This window comes from Meles meles, chromosome 1 (assembly GCF_922984935.1).
Source record: "Meles meles chromosome 1, mMelMel3.1 paternal haplotype, whole genome shotgun sequence".
Classification (NCBI taxonomy): domain Eukaryota; kingdom Metazoa; phylum Chordata; class Mammalia; order Carnivora; family Mustelidae; genus Meles; species Meles meles.
In genome coordinates, this window is record NC_060066.1 from 36,861,860 (window position 1) to 36,880,411 (window position 18,552).

An 18,552-nucleotide genomic window follows, 5' to 3' on the forward strand; every position below is an offset into this window, starting at 1 on the left:
TACAAGATGGGGGCAAAATAGCACTTATGTGGGATTCCGGTGGTTTGAATTTTAATTAAATGACAATAAAGCACCCAGTCCACAGCTGGCAATGTATCAGGCATGCATTTAAGTTTATTGAATTAAAGAATGAATTGGGCAATCACTTAGCTTGAGACTGTTCCCTTAACAGTAAAATAAAGTTATTACTAGGTGCTCCACCACCCATACACGATTGCGGTAGGGAACAAATGATAGGATGTTTATGCAAGTGCTTTAAAAACTGTAAAGTACATTACTACTTTAAAGTGGGGATTTGTATGCTGACTTGATATCATTCCTGTAAACTGGTATTTTCTAATGGCCATCAATTTATTAAATTTAGCATTTCTGCTGGAGTCCACAACTAATGTATAAAATTGTTTGAAACATTTGTAATACTGGGGTGCCTGGGTGGCTCAGTGGGTTAAGCTGCTGCCTTCGGCTCAGGTCATGATATCAGGGTCTTGGGATCGAGTCCCCGCATCGGGCTCTCTGCTCAGCAGGAGCCTGCTTCCGTCTCTCTGCCTGCCTCTCTGCCTACTTGTGATCTCTGTCAAATAAATAAATAAAATCTTTTAAAACAAATTTGTAATACTGCATTGAAACTATTCCTAATTTTGCCAGCTTGCTGGTCCGTGGTGCTATGTACAACTGTGATACTCACACTTTAAGGAAAATGAATTTTTTTGAGTCCCGTTTTCTACCTCAGAGAAATCTCAAGTAGAAATCGTACGAATCAAAGATTCCAAGCTAACAGCTTAAGTTAACAGTGATCACGATACTTTAAAAAGGGAAGCGTAAAGACCCCGAAACAGCCTTCCCAATTAAAGCCACTTTGACTAACGACAGTGTCCGGTGGAGACCGAGAAGAGTGCAGGTCCCGGAAATCTTGGGAGAGAAGCCCAAGGATTCCTCCCCTCCCCCTTTCTACTGGAAGCACCGCGGGGCGGCGACCAGCGTCCAGCGCCGGGACGGTTGGGGGTCCCCGAGCCAAGCAGCCAGGACCCGCGACCAGTTGGGGTCAGCGAGCGCCGCGGCCGTTGGGGACTCCAGCTCCCAGCAGGCACCGCTTCTGCGGCCGACGCGCGTGGCGGCGCTGCCCGCTGGGAGTCGTAGTGCGGTCCGGGTAGGAGAAAAAGGAGCCCACCCGACTCCTTTCACGCACATTTCGGGAACTGGGCCTGGAAGGGACCACGCCAGCCCACCCGTGCCCAGGGTTCCTAAGGGACCGGGCGAGTGGAGCAGGACAGGCCGTGGCGGGAAGAGGCCCGGACGGCCGTGCACGTGGGGGGTGGTTAGCGCCGAGGAACCCGGAAGCCCCATGCGCCGCCCACCGCCGCGGTGACGGGTTAACGCTTCTCCGGGGTGGAGGTGGGGGCGGGGTGTGTGGAAGGAGAGGCCGTCCCACCCGGCTCCTCTCAGACCCACTCGCGAGCCAGCCCTCCCCTCCCCCCATGAGCCCTACGCAGCGCAGACCACGCCCCCTGGCCGCGGCGCGTGCGCAGGAGCCCCGCCCCTCCGCCCCAGCCCCACCCCCACACCCGCTGCAGCAGCCGCCGCCACCTCTCCCTTCCTCTCTGCTCTTTCCTCCTCCTGTTTTCTCTTCCCTCCTCCCCCTCGCCTCCTTTTCTCCTCCTCCTCCGGCGCTGACGCTCGCGTAGGGCCCTGGCGTCAGACGCGCGGGGGCGGGGCGAGTGCGGCGGGGGGTATAAGTAGAGGGTGCAGGAGGCGGTGCTTCCCCTTCTCCCCGGCGGTTAGTGCTGAGAGTGCGGAGTGTGTGCTCCGGGCTCGGAACACACATTTATTATTAAAAAAATCCAAAAAAAATCTAAAAAAATCTTTTAAAAAACCCAAAAAAAAATTTACAAAAAATCCGCGTCTCCCCCGCCGGAGACTTTTATTTTTTTTCTTCCTCTTTTATAAAATAACCCGGTGAAGCAGCCGAGACCGACCCGCCCGCCCGCCCGCGGCCCCGCAGCAGCTCCAAGAAGGAACCAAGAGACCGAGGCCTTCCCGCTGCCCGGACCCGACACCGCCACCGCCACCCTTGCTTCCCAGCCGGCACCCAGCAGCCAGCAGCCAGCGGCAGCCGATCGACCCCGTTCTGCGGCCGTTGAGTAGTTTTCGATTCCGGTTGATTTTTGTCCCTCTGCGCTTGCCCCCGCTCCCCTCCCCCCGGCTCCGGCCCCCGGCCCCAGCACTCGCTCTCCTCCTCTCACGGAAAGGTCGCGGCCTGTGGCCCTGCGGGCAGCCGTGCCGAGATGAACCCCAGCGCCCCCAGCTACCCCATGGCCTCGCTCTACGTGGGGGACCTACACCCCGACGTGACCGAGGCGATGCTCTATGAGAAGTTCAGCCCGGCCGGGCCCATCCTCTCCATCCGGGTCTGCAGGGACATGATCACCCGCCGCTCCTTGGGCTACGCGTATGTGAACTTCCAGCAGCCGGCGGACGGTGAGAGCCGGGCCCGGCGGGCTGGCGGGCGGGCGGCCATGAGGCGCAGGCGGCGGCGGGCGGGCTAGGCCGGCGGGCCCGGGGGAGGGGGCGGGCGGGCATGTCACCCCCTGAGGGCGGGCGGGGAGAGGCTTGGGCGCCGGGACCCCCGCTCCCCGTGCCCGCGGGGACCGGCGCTGCCGGCAGCCGCACGCCTCGCCACTTCCTCCTTTGCGACCATTTTCTCGGCCTCAGCCGCTCTCAAACTTTAGGGTGATGACGCGCCGGGAGGGTTAGTGAGATTGGGTTCTTCCACCACGCTCCTGCCAGTAGCCGCGGGCTTCTGGGGCGTCGGGAGCCGAGCCCCCTTCTCTGGTAATAGGTGGAGGCGCTCCCACCACCCCGGGCTCCTGCCGGCGCCCCAGAACGCAGAGGAAGTGCGATTCGGTGCTCGAAAAATACCACGTGTTGAACCCTGTAACCTCACAGGCCCGAGGCCTGTCTCTGCTACTGGCCCAATCGCCTGGGGGAGCCACAGGGCCTTAGGATAAAGTTAATTTGGTGATGTGGTGGTCCTCAGGTTTCTGATTACATTCTTAATAACTTGTCAGTAACCGATGTCTTTAGAAATGTAGATTACCGCTGAGACGCGCATTTGGGGTTTTCCCCGAGTTCAGGCGTTTCTCACTAATACTAACAGCAGGTTGGTGTGAGCAGAGGGTGTGGAGGATGACCCTTTGGAAAATGCACTGGTTTCTCAGGCATTATAGGTTATTTGAGGTTTTTTTATCCAAATTAGATTCGTGATACTGGTAATACAGAATGTTTCTTCCCTTCTGAAATAGTTCTGTGCTTTTGAGAGGTTTTCCTCCAAAAAAAAAAAATGTAATCGAATTTTGGCTGTAAACTTCGAGTGTAGTGTGGACTGGACCATTATACTTATTGGCCTTCAGTAGTAAAGACGCCACTTTATTTTTTAAAGTGGTCCAGAATATCCGCATGTCATGGGTAATTGAACAAAATAACAGTACTAATTCACGGAGGAAAAAATGTGGCTAAAACTTATTTTTTTGTTTTGAAGTTAAACAGTTCACAAAACAAAATTTGGCAGACAGATTAAGATATGTGGCATGATGAGTTCCCAGGATTTTCTTTATGTTTGGATCAGTTAACTTCCAAAGTCAGATTCACTCAATTTTATGGCCCAATTTTCCTTTTATCCACTCAAGCTGCTTGGATACATGTCAGCTAATATGGAATATAGGAAATTTACTTTTAAATTTTTAATTAAATTAACTCAGTAGGACTGGAAGTTATTTAATGATCAGCTTTTTGCTAGGTGAAGTTACTGTCAAGATTAGGGTAGACATACTACTATTGAGTGACACAGCCAGAAGTTGTAAAACTGCACTGCAGGTTTCCTGCCCTTTTGCTCCGTAAGCAGTGGCTCCAAATGTCAGTCCATAACAATTTTTCCAAACTCTGGACAAGATTTACTGCTGAATGAATAGATTAGGGAAGATAACTTTGGGGCAGGTAATCACAATCTAAAGTTAACAGAGAAACCTTGAACAAATCCTAAAGACTATAAAATGTAACGTTTGGAAGTGGCTGTTACTCTTTCCAAGCTTAACAATTTTAAAACAAACCCAGTTTTTAAAATATCTTGTGATTTGAAAAGTTGAACTTCAGGTTACCATGGTTACAGTACACTGTATGTATTCTCAGTCTATACCAGTGGGCCGGTACTGTAACTGCTCAAAAGAAGGTAGCATTTGTTCATCTTACATTTGTTTGGTTTCTGTATGTACAAATTACTGTCTTTCCAAATATTTTTTCAGTGGTTTTCTCTTTTCCTATTTACTGCAACATTGATGGACTGGTAGGATAGCTTCTGAAAGTGACCAGTTTCCAATTTAACAGGAAGAGGTGACTCATTCAAAAGACGCTCAAGCAAAGTCAGCTAAAAAAACGAGGGGAGCTGAGTAGGTGTGGTCAATTGATAATGAGCTGACAGCTGATTGTCACTATCTTCTAGAAACTGGAGCTTTCATTTATAAAAAGAAGTGGCCGGAAAATTTGTCCTCTCAATAAATTTACAGTTATATTGGCATGGAATTTGTGGGAATTGGTGTTTCAGAACTTCAAATGGACTATGTTTTTTCCCTCTTGAGGACTAATGTTTTTTATTTAGGAATATATTTCTCCATGAAAAGTCTCAGTTTATTTAATAAATGCTTCATGGTAGAGATGCACTTAATTCAGTATTTCATAGACTCTGAAATCAGGGTTGATTCTGAATTTTTTTAGCACTATGCAGAAATAATAGATTAAATGATCAGTTATTAAGTAAATCAATGGTTGAAGATAAAATTGGTTTTGTATGTCAGGAAAGCTTTAATGAGTGAATTGTGCATCTTACAGACCTGGCATTAAAAATTTCGTATTCATTATACAGCTAATTACGCCAACCTCATATTAGTTTTTGAGGGCTAATTCACATCTTATTTTGAATGGATATAACCTTTTTTTTTTTTAAACATAGTAATATGAAGTTTGTGCCATGAGTCCCTGAAATCACCCAGCTCCCCAAATCCAGGGACTTTTTTTTTTTTTTTAATGGACTATTTTTGTATAATATTGGCTATGGTAAGCGAAGAAAAAGCTGATTTTGACAAGAAATAAGGGAAGAAGTTAAAATGCTTGAAAAAACTAAAAGCTTTTAAGTCTGGGTAATTTACAGTTATCTAATATTTTTTATATTGCTCATTAAGCAGATTGTATGTGAAGGGGTATCTTGGTTTTATGTTGAACCAAAAGGGGATTTTAAATTTATGGTAGTTAAAGAAAAAAATGTTTCAGAAATACATTGGTGATATGTCATCTGTTAAGATGGGAAATTTGGGGTTTCTGATAATTGTCTCCTTTTTTAGCATTATACTATTTAAATCTAGACTAGTGTGAGGTGTAAGGCCCAGCAATCTTGAAATTTAGATAGGGAGAGAGGGACTATGCCCAACTACTTTCCCCATAATAATTTATGTAATTCTTAGTGATCTAGAAATGTTTTGAAGTAATACTCTGAACATGTCTTTCCACAGCGGAGCGTGCTTTGGACACCATGAATTTTGATGTTATAAAGGGCAAGCCAGTACGCATCATGTGGTCTCAGCGTGATCCATCACTTCGCAAAAGTGGAGTGGGCAACATATTCATTAAAAATTTGGACAAATCCATTGATAATAAAGCACTGTATGATACATTTTCTGCTTTTGGTAACATCCTTTCATGTAAGGTAAGCAAAAATGTGACAGGTAAACATAGTGTTTTACCTTCTTGTAGTTTATTCCTTAAAAGAGCAACCATGCTATCTGTTAATGAGTAGCTTTATTTCCCAAATACCCAGGCTAGGAGGCCGACAAGTTCTTTCTGAACACTGGAAAAAGTGCTAAATCGATAGCAAGTAATGAAAAATTGGTATCTGTTTTTCCCTAGGTGGTTTGTGATGAAAATGGCTCCAAAGGTTATGGATTTGTACATTTTGAGACACAGGAAGCAGCTGAAAGAGCTATTGAAAAAATGAATGGGATGCTACTAAATGATCGTAAAGTGTAAGTATAAATAGTTAATCATATTTCAGATCTGTTTTTAATAGTCTAAATCAATTCATTTTACAAGTTAATACATTTGTGCTCTTAAAGAGATTCAGCTGGAGTGAAAATAATGAACCACATCTTGGTAGATTTTATCACTGTGTTTTTCCTTGTTTGTTGTGACAAATGAATAACAGTGAATTAATGTAATTAATTGGTCAACATTCAAGTCAGAAAGCAAAAGAAGATAGGTATACTGAGATACAAAGCTTTTTCAAAATAAGTGCATAGTTGAAAAACTAGGAATCCAGACAGAAACTTAATTCCTAAGGTAGTCATTGACCTGTTTTACATTTGAGGAAACTGAGTTTAAAATAATTTGCCTGTATTTACCTGCTGGTTCAACAGATAAGCTGGGATACAAACCCAGTGGTCTAAATTCAGAGTCTAAGTTGGCTCTTTACTTGGCCGTACTACTACAGTTTATTGATGGGAGTAGTTCTTTTACCTTTTCATCTTTCTTCACCCATTTAAAGGTAAAGTAGAATTAAATCAGCAATATTCATAATTCAGCTTTCCTGAGGTAAACTTGTTTTTAAAAGTTGCACTTTTTATATAATGGCACTGATAAAACCTCTGAGATTATTCTGCTGCAGGTTATAAAACTGCAGATTTTATGAGCCCAAAGAAGTAACATCTCTAGTTTTTTATTGTTCGTGCCCATGGTTTTTGTTTAATTATCTGAGCAAATTCAGCCATAAGGTCATCTTATAAATGAGCTGAGTTCGTGTTGCTGTGTAAACTGCAGTGATGACTTACAAATTGGGCTTAGTTCTAACAACTCCACTGCATCACTCTTAAGGTGTGGTTCTTATAAATCACTTCATGAAGTGCTGTGGTCATTCTGTACATGAAGAGATTATTATGTACATGGTGTTACCTATTGGAATTTTGTGTCGCTACATGATTAAGGAAAGACTGTAATGTATAAAGAGCCCGTATGTCTAAGAAACCAGCAGTTCCTCAATGTGAACAATGTTTACAAAGGCTAGTTGTTAGAATCCTTATTTTTTTGAAATAGCACATTTTTAAATGAGAAATATTTAGCATCATTAGTATTAGAAGATGAAACTTATCTTAACAGTTTGCCTATCAACATGCTTGGGGACAGGGGAAGAATGTCCAGTAATGGTGGGGGTCTAGATTAAATAAAGACTGAATTTATTGCTGTTTTGAGTATAAAATGATATAACCCTTTTGGAAAAGTCTGTATATATAAACTTAAGGTCATTTATATGCCTTTTGAACTACCATGATTTCTGCAACTCTATCATAAGAACATATAACAGAAAGGCTCATTAAGCTCCAGCATTATTAACAAAAAGCATGAAGTTGTGATATCCACCATGGAAAATTATGTTCCTGTTGAGAATGTTCCTAAGGCTAATAGCTTGGAGAAGCACCACAGTATGGGTGGGGTGGGGAAGGTTAAGGGAAAGACCTAGGGAAAATCCGTCATGATTTGGGTGGTATCATGGAAGATGGTTTTTTACTTTATTTTAAAATAGTCTTAAATGAAATGTACTACTATTATATTAGGGAAAACTAAATTTTTAAAACATTTAGTTGATAATGCTGCAAAGAAAATTTGCCAAGCTGTTATGTGTTAGAGTACAGAATTCAGAAGTTTAAATTTCCATTTTAGGAGAGCACAAACAATGTGCAAGGACCACTTTGAAATAGCAACGATAAAAGTCTTTTCTTTGGCATGGTTCTTGTGTTACTCCCACTCATTTATATTGATAGGCATGATCTCTTTAACCCTGGGTTAGCTAGAAGGAAGGGAGGGAAGTGTGTATGAAGAAAAATGCTTCCTTTTTTCTTGTAGTTAAGAAGTTTGTTCTTATTTTATGCTTCCATTTTTTTTTCACTTAAGGCACTTGTTTTTAGTGTGCTCTTTATTCGAGATTCTGAAATTAACAGTAACAATTACAAAATCAACCATCAGCCTTAATTAATCTGAACTTAATAAAATAGAACCTAATTTTATAGTCCTTACATATTTTATTAGATTTGTTGGACGATTTAAGTCTCGTAAAGAACGAGAAGCAGAACTCGGAGCTAGGGCAAAAGAGTTCACCAATGTTTACATCAAGAATTTTGGAGAAGATATGGATGATGAGCGCCTTAAGGATCTCTTTGGCAAGTTTGGTAATGTGTCTGAATTAAATTTTTACACTCAAAGTTCTGAGTAATTGCTCAACATTAGTTTTGGCTAATACTTTATTCTAAAGTGAATGAAATGAAACTTAATATGGTACTTAAAAATGTCGTTATCTGGATTAAACTACTGATAGTCCATTATACTACAAAGTAGTATATAAATAAAGGTTAATAGTGTTGTATTAGCACAGTAAGGTGTGACTGCCTAATTGGAACAGATTTTAAAAGGTTATGCTACAGTAAGAAATTGTGCTGGAATTCTGCACGTACAGATCCCATCTCATCAGAGGCATGCACATGATAACAGCCAACTTAGGGTGGAATGCAGTCTTTAGTTATGGGACAGGAAAGCTGGCCAGCTTTAGGATATTTGGCCAGTCTTATTAAAAGCCTCATGTTTGAGCAATTTGAAACAATGACATTCAAAGACAAAGCCAGAGATCCTGATTCCCGTGATAGCTCCTTGGGATGGCCTTCTGAATCCATGGGATCTTAATTTGTTCCTTGAATTTCAAATTAACTTGATTAAATTTTAAATCTGTAAAGTGTAACCAGCCTCACTTTAGATAGTTGTAATTGATCAGAAGATGAACTGTAAATTGAACCATTTTGCAGGTGATTTGCTTGTCCTTATCATCTGTTGATCTAATAAGTTCAGCAGGTGGCTTTTTTTTTTTTTTGAGCACCTCAAATGATACAGAATTAGGAAATTAATACTTTCTTATTGCTGATCTAGTAGGCCACATTGAACCCTCTACTCCTTTGAGCCAAAAACTTGTCCTTTTGACAAAGATTGTGTCTTGCATCTTACTCCAAATTCTCTTTAGTGACTGGTTTTGTATATTTCATCATCTTTTTTAATTAGAAGCTTTTGCTGAAGTGAATTTGTCAAATATTTTCTTGGCTGTTTGTCTCATAGAGATTGGAAGTACAGCTTAGGACCAGAGGTACATTCAAAAGAAGCAATCTACCTGTGCCCATACATCTTCCATATTTTCTATAATCAAATGTGATTTTTAATCTTTTCTGGCCCCACCTGCCTGAGATAATACGCACCTCAGTTAAGTGTCTTTTTCACTTGGGAGAACTGGGGCCACACGTCTCCAAATATGTGCTACTTCCTCAGAGTGATACTGTGTCTTTCCACAGGTCAAACCCCTGTATTCGCTCCACTCTCAGTTGAAAATCAAGTGGGCCAAGGGTTAAGAAAATCTTACTTCTTAATTCTGATGTCAAGAAATAAAATTGTTGGCCAATAAAAGGCAAATTTGGTTTGAACTAAGAATAAAATCTCATCTTTAACAATTGTCTAAAACATATACCTCCTTAAGTGGAGGGAGGGCTGTTTTAGGGAATAGAGTATTTAGCTTCTTAGTAGAAATACAAGGTCTTTGAAGAGACTTTTAATTTTTATTTTTTTCATGACTTTGTGTTGAAATTTGAAATGTATAAATGTTGTGTGGAATATGTTTGAATCATTTAAAAAATTTTTTAGGACCTGCCTTAAGTGTGAAAGTAATGACTGATGAAAGTGGAAAATCCAAAGGTTTTGGATTTGTAAGCTTCGAAAGGCATGAAGATGCACAGAAAGTAAGACTCAAATATACTAACTAAAGATAGTATGAATTTCCTGTATTTTATAATAAGAAAGGAGATGATAGAAGGTTTCCTTGCTCTCATACTGAAATGTACATGCATTATAGTGGCTATTTTACATGTATTGTTTTGAATTACCAGAATTTTTTGTATTAGTTTTGAGGGTATAAATTGGGAACCTATATTCCCAAAACATTGAAGCCCAGTTACTGTGATGGGTCCACTTTAGCATGCATAACCTGAAAAGTTTTCTTGATTGTTAAAGCAGTGAACTTCTCTGTTGCAAGTTAGTAATTAAAATTTCTGTGATTTCTATAAGGCTGTGGATGAGATGAATGGAAAGGAGCTCAATGGAAAACAAATTTACGTTGGTCGAGCTCAGAAAAAAGTGGAACGGCAGACGGAACTTAAGCGCAAATTTGAACAGATGAAGCAAGATAGGATCACCAGATACCAGGTTCATTTTTAATTGACAAGCAAAATAAGACAGGGATGAGGAAACCTATTTTACATTCATTTCAGTTACTGCCAGGTAACTGGAGGGTTTGTGAGGGGGAAAGGAGAAGAAACGTGGGATAAAATTCTAGGAAGTGTGCTTGAGTTCCACTGTGGTTTTCTTTTTCCTTTTTCGATAGTTTGTTATTTTTTCATTTTTTAGGGTGTTAACCTTTATGTGAAAAATCTTGATGATGGTATTGATGATGAACGTCTCCGGAAAGAGTTTTCTCCTTTTGGTACAATCACTAGTGCAAAGGTAAACGTACGTACTTTAAGATTTGGGGACAGTCCATGCACGTTGATAATATGTATGTAAATTTCACATTAATACGCCCGAATGCTTTTCTTATTTTACAAATGAAGAGTCACATAGGGGTTTTTGTTGTTGTTTTTTTCCAAAAAGTCAGTCCTTTTTTTTTCTTCTTTTCTGGAAATCAGGTTTTTGCCTCATCACTTCACAGACATTCAAATTTGAAATAGTTGTAGTAGCCTTGATGGTTTATTTTTGTAGGGGACAAGTTCTGAATTCTTCCTGAGGTTGCATTCATTGGCCATAGTGATTGACCCTCACATAATATGCAGTGTGCTATTCTGTTTAACTAGTTATTTTTCTGGTTAAAGTGGCAACTTATTAGGGAACAGTAATTGTCATCAGGCAAGATTTATATTCTCTTACACAATTCATTCTGGGGAGTCAAACTTTAAGTCCCCTAGTAAAGATAGATTTTCTTGCACTCAAAATCAGAAATGATTCTGAATTCTAAATTCTGGGAATTTGATTTAATTAAGAACCTCTGTTCCAGGTGTTTTTTCTGATGTCCATGGTCCAAGAATTTCTCTATATGTAAAGTTTTGTGCATATGTATTTTGGGATATGGGAGGAGTGTCTAAAACTTTGGTCAGATTCTCAAGAGTTCAGGAAACATTAAAATTCATTGCTCTGGAATGACCTCGTGGCTGATCTTCCTAACTCATCTTTTCCTGTTAACTTGATTGATCAAGGGAGCTTCTGTGATAGGAAATGTTAGGGGCATACTAGATGAATACAAATAAAAATGAAGAGATGGAGTTGTCTTGCATTTTAGCCTTTGCTTTGGAGTACTTGGAGTGTGCTAGAATCCACTTCTGGATATCTTTACCCTTTGTATGTTCCCTGAAAGTTGTTGAAGTTGAATATTTAGGCATGTTTTTAAAGTCCTTTGTGGATCATAAGATCACTCGGTAGCAGAGATGTGAAAACTTGGCGAGTTTATTTTGGAGGAGGAGCTCATGTGTTAATGCTTCCTAAAAAAAATAAATAAATAAAGCAGAAAGATAAAAAGTGAAAGGTGATTTCCTCCCTCCATCCCATTTGGGTGTCCTTCCCAGATAATCTTCATGTTTGTCCAAATAGTTTTTGTAGATGTATAAACAATAATTTAGAAGACCAGGATGGTACTATACAGATTCTAGGACTTGCAGTTTCACTTAACAGGTCTGGATAGATATTTGCATATTCATTTCAGGGTTTTTTTAAATCCCCCTAAGAGCTGAATATTCATTGTATAGATATACTGTAACTTATTTTACTGTACTTACATTGATAAACATTTGGGTTGCTTTGTGTGTTTCCACTGTTAGACCCACTATTGTAATAAACATGTATCTTTGCAAAGATGTCAGTATTTCTAAAGTTCTAAAATTAAAATACCTGCTTAGTGAGTATATTTAAAATTGATAAAACCAAATTGTCCCAAAAGGTTAGACACATTCCTACTAGTCTTGTTCATTTAGTAGAAGTTGATATTACATCTTTTCCATTAGTGACATGCCTTTCTTATGTTGACAGTTTTTCCTGTTTGCATATTTTTATATTGGATTGGTTGTCTTTATTGATCAGAGAGAATTTTATGTCAGCCCTTTGTTTTATATTGCAAATACTTTCTCCCAGTCTTTAACTTGGGACTTTGGGTTTTTTTAATCTTTCCCCATATTTTTGCATTTTATATTGAGATTTAAAATCTTTGGCAGTTTGACTTTTCAGTGTGCTATGAATAAGAGATGTGACTTAATTCTTCTAGGTTGTCTCAATGTACCACACACATACTATATAATGCAAAGTCCATTTTTTCTGTTATTTTAAAATGTTAACTTTAATGCAGTAAATTCCCATAACTGCATGGGTGTGTTTCAAGGTCTTGTTCTAGGTACAGGTGACATACTCATATGTATGGCATAATGACTTGATGTTCGTGTTGTATATGTTGTCAGATGATCCTAATCTAGTTTAATATCCACCACTATGCATAGTTATCAAAAATTTATTTCCCGGGGCGCCTGGGTGGCTCAGTGGATTAAGCCGCTGCCTTCGGCTCAGGTCATGATCTCAGGGTCCTGGGATCGAGCCCCGCATCGGGCTCTCTGCTCTGCAGGGAGACTGCTTCCTCCTCTCTCTCTGCCTGCCTCTCTGCCTACTTGTGATCTCTCTCTCTGTCAAATAAATAAATAAAATCTTTAAAAAAAAAAAAAAATTTATTTCCCTTGTGATGAGAACTTTAAAGATCTACTCTTCAGGAACTTTCAGATATGTAGTACAGTAGTCTACTCTCCATGCTGTACCTTAATTGCATTCCCAGGACTTAATTTATAGCTGGGAATTTGTACCTTTTTAAAACCTCGATTTCCCCTACCCACTTTCCTCTGCCTTCAGCAATCATGAGGGTCAGTTTTGGTTTTGTTGTCTGGTTGGGTTTTGGTGTTTTGTTTTGATTCCACATATAAGTGAGGTCACTGGACTATTTCATTGCTGTTCTGTTTGTTCCTGTGCTACACCATACCGGTGAATATAGCTGTAGAACATGCTTATGTGTATTGCAGGGCTAGTGAGGAGTTCTTTGCACCTCCTCATTGTGCCATTAGAAGATCTTTTAAGTGTTTGGAAGTTTATTTATGGCCCTTTTGGTCTTGAATGTGAAATTTTTATTTTGAAATGTGGATATTCTGAAATTCAGCTGCTCCCCCTTCCCCACCAAAGAATAGTAAAGCATCTTGTCAACTTGTATTGCTAAGTCAAATTTTATTTTCGTAGGCCTTGATTAGATCATTCAGATACTTTAATATTCTGTTGACAGATCTAAAATCTGAGCACATTTGCTGTCTTATTTCTACCTATCTACTTTCTCTTGCTTGGCTGAGATAATGCATGTTCATAGCTTGCCCTTAATATTGAGGTATTGAGGAAAAATTATGGAAAAAATGAAAGCATTAACAGTGTTTACTTGAGTCAGTAGCTGTAATTATAATGTAATGCCCTCAGAGCCGCATTCTATCATTGAGTTAACTTTTTTTTTTTTTTTTTTTGTCTTTTAATAGGTTATGATGGAGGGTGGTCGCAGCAAAGGGTTTGGTTTTGTATGTTTCTCCTCCCCAGAAGAAGCCACAAAAGCAGTTACAGAAATGAATGGTAGAATTGTGGCCACCAAGCCATTGTATGTAGCTTTAGCTCAGCGCAAAGAAGAGCGCCAGGCTCACCTCACTAACCAGTATATGCAGAGAATGGCAAGTGTAAGAGCTGTGCCCAATCCTGTAATCAACCCCTACCAGCCAGCACCTCCTTCAGGTTACTTCATGGCAGCTATCCCACAGGTATGTTTCAGAAGAGAATAAAAACCTTGTGCAGGTTTTCAGATTTGGTCATTTTTAGTTGTCTGTGCCCTACAGTAGACCTAAGATTAAAACATTTGAATTGTGATTAAATTTGAAAAAACTGTGAAAGAGTATAAGGACTTGGCTGAATGTTTTGAGACCGTAGAGCTAGCTGCATTATTGCTTTTCTTCACCTGATACATGGTTTGCTCTCTGCAGACTCAGAACCGTGCTGCATATTATCCTCCTAGCCAAATTGCTCAACTAAGACCAAGTCCTCGCTGGACTGCTCAGGGTGCCAGACCTCATCGTAAGCCTTTTGTTTTTAATTAAGGTTGTGGATTATTTGGACTAAAAATGTACTGGATAAATTAGCTATATTTCAGCAGTATATTGTTACTTTTCATAATTTAGGGTTATGGGTGTTCATTTTGAGGATCCTAGTATTATTTAAGAAGAATCCTAAAATGCCTCATCCTTCCTGTCTTACTGACAGAGTAATTTCTATGCTGGTTTGATTTTATATTTGGGAATGGATCCAACTTTTAATTTCGTATTTGGATAGGCAGTAATTTAAAAAATCCTGTTCCATGTGTGAGGATCAGAGTCCTGGCCTTTTGCACCTTGCCTTGTGGCCCTGTGCTGTATTGTAGGAGCACTTGCAACCAGGTTTGTGTATCATGTTCAGATAGTAATAAGCCCTTGTTCTTCTGAATGAATGTTTTATGTTTCACTTTCTGATCTGGGAATTCTGGGAAAATGGCAGGTGAGAGACTAAGCTTTAAGATACTCTTTGCATTCCTCTTTGGTTCCTTTGTTCGATCCTCAGCCCAAACAAAGCATTGAACACTTCCAGTGATTTTTTTTTCCCAGGTAATGTGTGTTCTTGTGTTTTTCAATGTAGCATTCCAAAATATGCCCGGTGCTATCCGCCCAGCCGCTCCTAGACCACCATTTAGTACTATGAGACCAGCTTCTTCACAGGTTCCGCGAGTCATGTCAACACAGCGTGTTGGTAAGTCTTAAAATACTTTCTGTAAAAATTGATTTCCAATTTGAAAAATCATGATAAAAGTATGCAACCACACGTTTATTTTTTAGCTAACACATCAACACAGACAATGGGTCCACGTCCCGCCGCTGCCGCTGCCGCAGCTACTCCTGCTGTCCGCACTGTTCCGCAGTATAAGTACGCTGCAGGAGTCCGCAATCCTCAGCAACATCTTAATGCACAGCCACAAGTTACCATGCAGCAGGTAGGACTTACTCTTTATAAAGATGGCAGGCCTTGGTTGCAGTTAAAGCTAAAAAGACAATTAGGAGAGCTTAAGCTATCTAGAACATTCTGCTCATTGACCTCCCATTAATTGTATGTAAAAGTGTCTATGGGAATTAGACAAAGCACACAAGGATGCCTAACTTACTGAACCATCCAGGCACCCCTACTTCTGTACTTTAAATTAAGAAAAATTCCTATTTTTTTCTAGCCTGCTGTTCATGTACAAGGTCAGGAGCCTTTGACTGCTTCCATGTTGGCATCTGCCCCTCCTCAAGAGCAAAAGCAAATGTTGGGTAAGTGCCTTTGTCCTACCTAGTCAGTTACAGAACAAGACTGACTACAAAATGGGGAAGATACTGAGCTGTCATTTTTTAGTGCAAAGGCAGGTCTCAGGTTCCAGGATTGGTCTGAATTGACATGTCTGCTGAACATCTTACTAGTGTTCCAGGCTTTTAATGAAATACGTTGCTTTTGATGACTAGAATAATAGGGCATTATTTGCCATGGATTCCACTACAGTTTTGGAAGAGGGAATTTGAAGTAAATGAAAAAGAAACTTCAAGCACAGAATTAACAACTTCGTTGCCTTGTGGTAGATCTTAATCGGTTTTTAACTATCAGAATGGTGGTTTTGGGCTTAGCATCTATATGCTATATATAAAAGTGAGGTTCTTCAATCCAGTTTTAATCATGGTGGCTGCCTTTATACTTCTGACTGAAGGAATTTGTGTATGTTTTTGATCCTAGGTGAACGGCTCTTTCCTCTAATTCAGGCCATGCACCCTACTCTTGCTGGTAAAATCACTGGCATGTTGTTGGAGATTGATAATTCAGAACTTCTTCATATGCTCGAGTCTCCAGAGTCTCTCCGTTCTAAAGTAATTTAAATTTGTCACTTACCTAACAGCCACTTACGCTATGTATTCCAGGACTTTTCGTAGAAACTTGAACATCACTGAGTGTTTTATATAAGTCATGTGCAGTTCTAAGTTTTAGACATCTCAAGTATAAATTTATCACCACATATGGTGCTTTTATCCCCATTTTGTAATAGATGTGGGGAAACAAGGAATTGAGGGTCAGAAATTGGCCCTCTGCTCACACAGCTAGTCAAGGACAGAGCTTGGTTTCAGTTCCAGTCCGTTGAACTCCAGCATCAGTGCTGTCTTAGCTGTGCTGCTGCTTCGGTGAAGAAAGATGTTTGCCATTGTTTCTCAACTTTGCGGGGAGTTACGGTGACAAGAGAGAACTAAATGCAAGAGGGTTCATAATTGTAGAGTAGAATAGTGCTGGAATGGAACCCAAAAGGATACGGCTACAGTTGAATTGGGTTTTTTTGAAAGTGGTTCTTGCCACTTGCATCTGGGGAAAGGAGTTTAGTTTGCCCTTTTGGGACATATATGTTGTGAATTTGAAATTCTTCTAGTTACTTCTTTTCAGAGCCAGTTTGTTCTTTTTTTAGGTTGATGAAGCTGTAGCTGTACTACAAGCCCACCAAGCTAAAGAGGCTGCCCAGAAAGCAGTTAACAGTGCCACTGGTGTTCCAACTGTTTAAAGTGAGCATTCCTTCCTGGGTTTATTGGTTTAAGCTTGTTTTTATCAGTTTGAGCATATTTTACAAAAAACCATTTTACCATTAATCCAGATGTATTGCTAACTTTTCAAAGAGAAGTAGAAATAGAAATTAAAAGAAATTTTACCTCTTAGCCTGGTATTGACTTGAATTTTGAAATCCAAGCACTTTTAAACGTTTTAGGTTATAATTTGTAAAAGTGGGCTTAGCTGTTTGTGTACTTACTCCCCAAGGACTTTCATAGCTTCTACCTTTCCTTGGGGTGCAGTACTAACAGTTGCCCGGGGCCTGCACTCTTGCCCTTCATTACTTCCAAGAAATGGGGTAATGTAGCAGCATAGCCCAGACCAGAGACTGCCAGAGCTTTTCTGTAAAAGACCAGATAGGAAATATTTTAGGATTTGTGGGCCATGTTGTCTATGTTGTAATTACTATAGTTTTAGGATGAAAGGACTCCTAGACCTTACATAAACAGATAGTCGTGTCTGTGTACCAATACAACTTTACAGAAACAGGCTGCAGACTGAATTTGGCCATGGGCTTTAAATTTGCTACTGACAAGTGCCAGAATTGGTCATTTGTTTTGTTATTGGTACCTGGCCATTTGCATCTATACATTTTAAATTTGCACACTGTTACGTGTGATATATTTAATATGATTGCCAGTATAGCAATAACTAGTAGTTGTATCGCTCATTATTTTTAGCAGTTAGAATTATGAAATGCGAGCCTCTTAGCAAGTTTGATGATTACATTTTTTTCTCCCTGCATTCACAGATTGATCAGGGACCGCGAAAAGAAACTCGTGCTTCACCGAAGAAAAATATCTAAACATCGAAAAACTTAAACATTATGGAAAAAAAACATTGCAAAATATAAAATAAATAAAAAAAGGAAAGGAAACTTTGAACCTTATGTACCGAGCAAATGCCAGGTCTAGCAAACATAATGCTAGTCCTAGATTACTTATTGATTTAAAAACAACAAAAAAAAACACAAAAAAATAGTAAAATATAAAAACAAATTAATGTTTTATAGACCCTGGGAAAAAGAGTTTTCAGCAAAGTACAAAAATTTAAAGCATTCCTTTCTTTAATTTTGTAATTCTTTACTGTGGAATAGCTCAGAATGTCACTTCTGTTTTAAATAACAGAATTGATAACTGAGCAAGGAAACGTAATTTGGATTATAAAATTCTTGCTTTAATAAAAATTCCTTAAACAGTGCAGTGTTGTTACGCTGTTTCATTTCTCTTTGTAATTGGTTTTCCACAAATAGGTGATAAGCTGGATTTGGCAGAATAACCTCCTCATGGTAAAGGTGATGTTAAGTTCAAGGATATCATAGTTTTATGGAAAAAGGGGCATAAGAATTTATCCAGTTTGTTTTGTGAATTTAGATTTCCATGTGAATTCTTGAACCAAGGTATATCTGTATTGTTTAATATTTTTTGAAATGATGCAAGTTTGACTATATTAAGGTTTCCTAGCTGTAAGTTAATTGGCTTAAACCCTCATTATATGGTGTGAAACAGTAACAGCAGTGAGTCCTAAAGTTAGGATTAGTTTTAAGCCTTATTTTTGAAAAGATCTTTAATTTGATAGGAAATGAAGTCACAATCATCAGCTAATACCTTGTCCCCTAAAATACTTGTGAAAAAGTATGTGGGGCTTCTCCATCTAGAGGATGGATTTAGAAGATGGGGGCCAGGG

At 39.8% G+C, this 18,552-nt stretch overlaps 1 protein-coding gene across 1 annotated transcript; it reads left to right on the plus strand.

Annotated features, from left to right (window-relative positions):
• Positions 1–1,750: 1,750 nt before the first annotated feature.
• Positions 1,751–18,066, plus strand: PABPC1 (poly(A) binding protein cytoplasmic 1). The gene is made up of 15 exons (XM_046010968.1): positions 1,751–2,475; positions 5,556–5,749; positions 5,950–6,065; positions 8,119–8,258; positions 9,766–9,860; positions 10,186–10,323; positions 10,525–10,620; positions 13,716–13,988; positions 14,208–14,298; positions 14,893–15,003; positions 15,090–15,244; positions 15,476–15,560; positions 16,015–16,145; positions 16,730–16,823; positions 17,618–18,066. The coding sequence occupies exons 1-14, from the start codon at positions 2,283–2,285 to the stop codon at positions 16,820–16,822; spliced, it is 1,911 nt and encodes a 636-aa protein (XP_045866924.1). The 5' UTR covers positions 1,751–2,282; the 3' UTR covers position 16,823; positions 17,618–18,066.
• Positions 18,067–18,552: the final 486 nt, after the last annotated feature.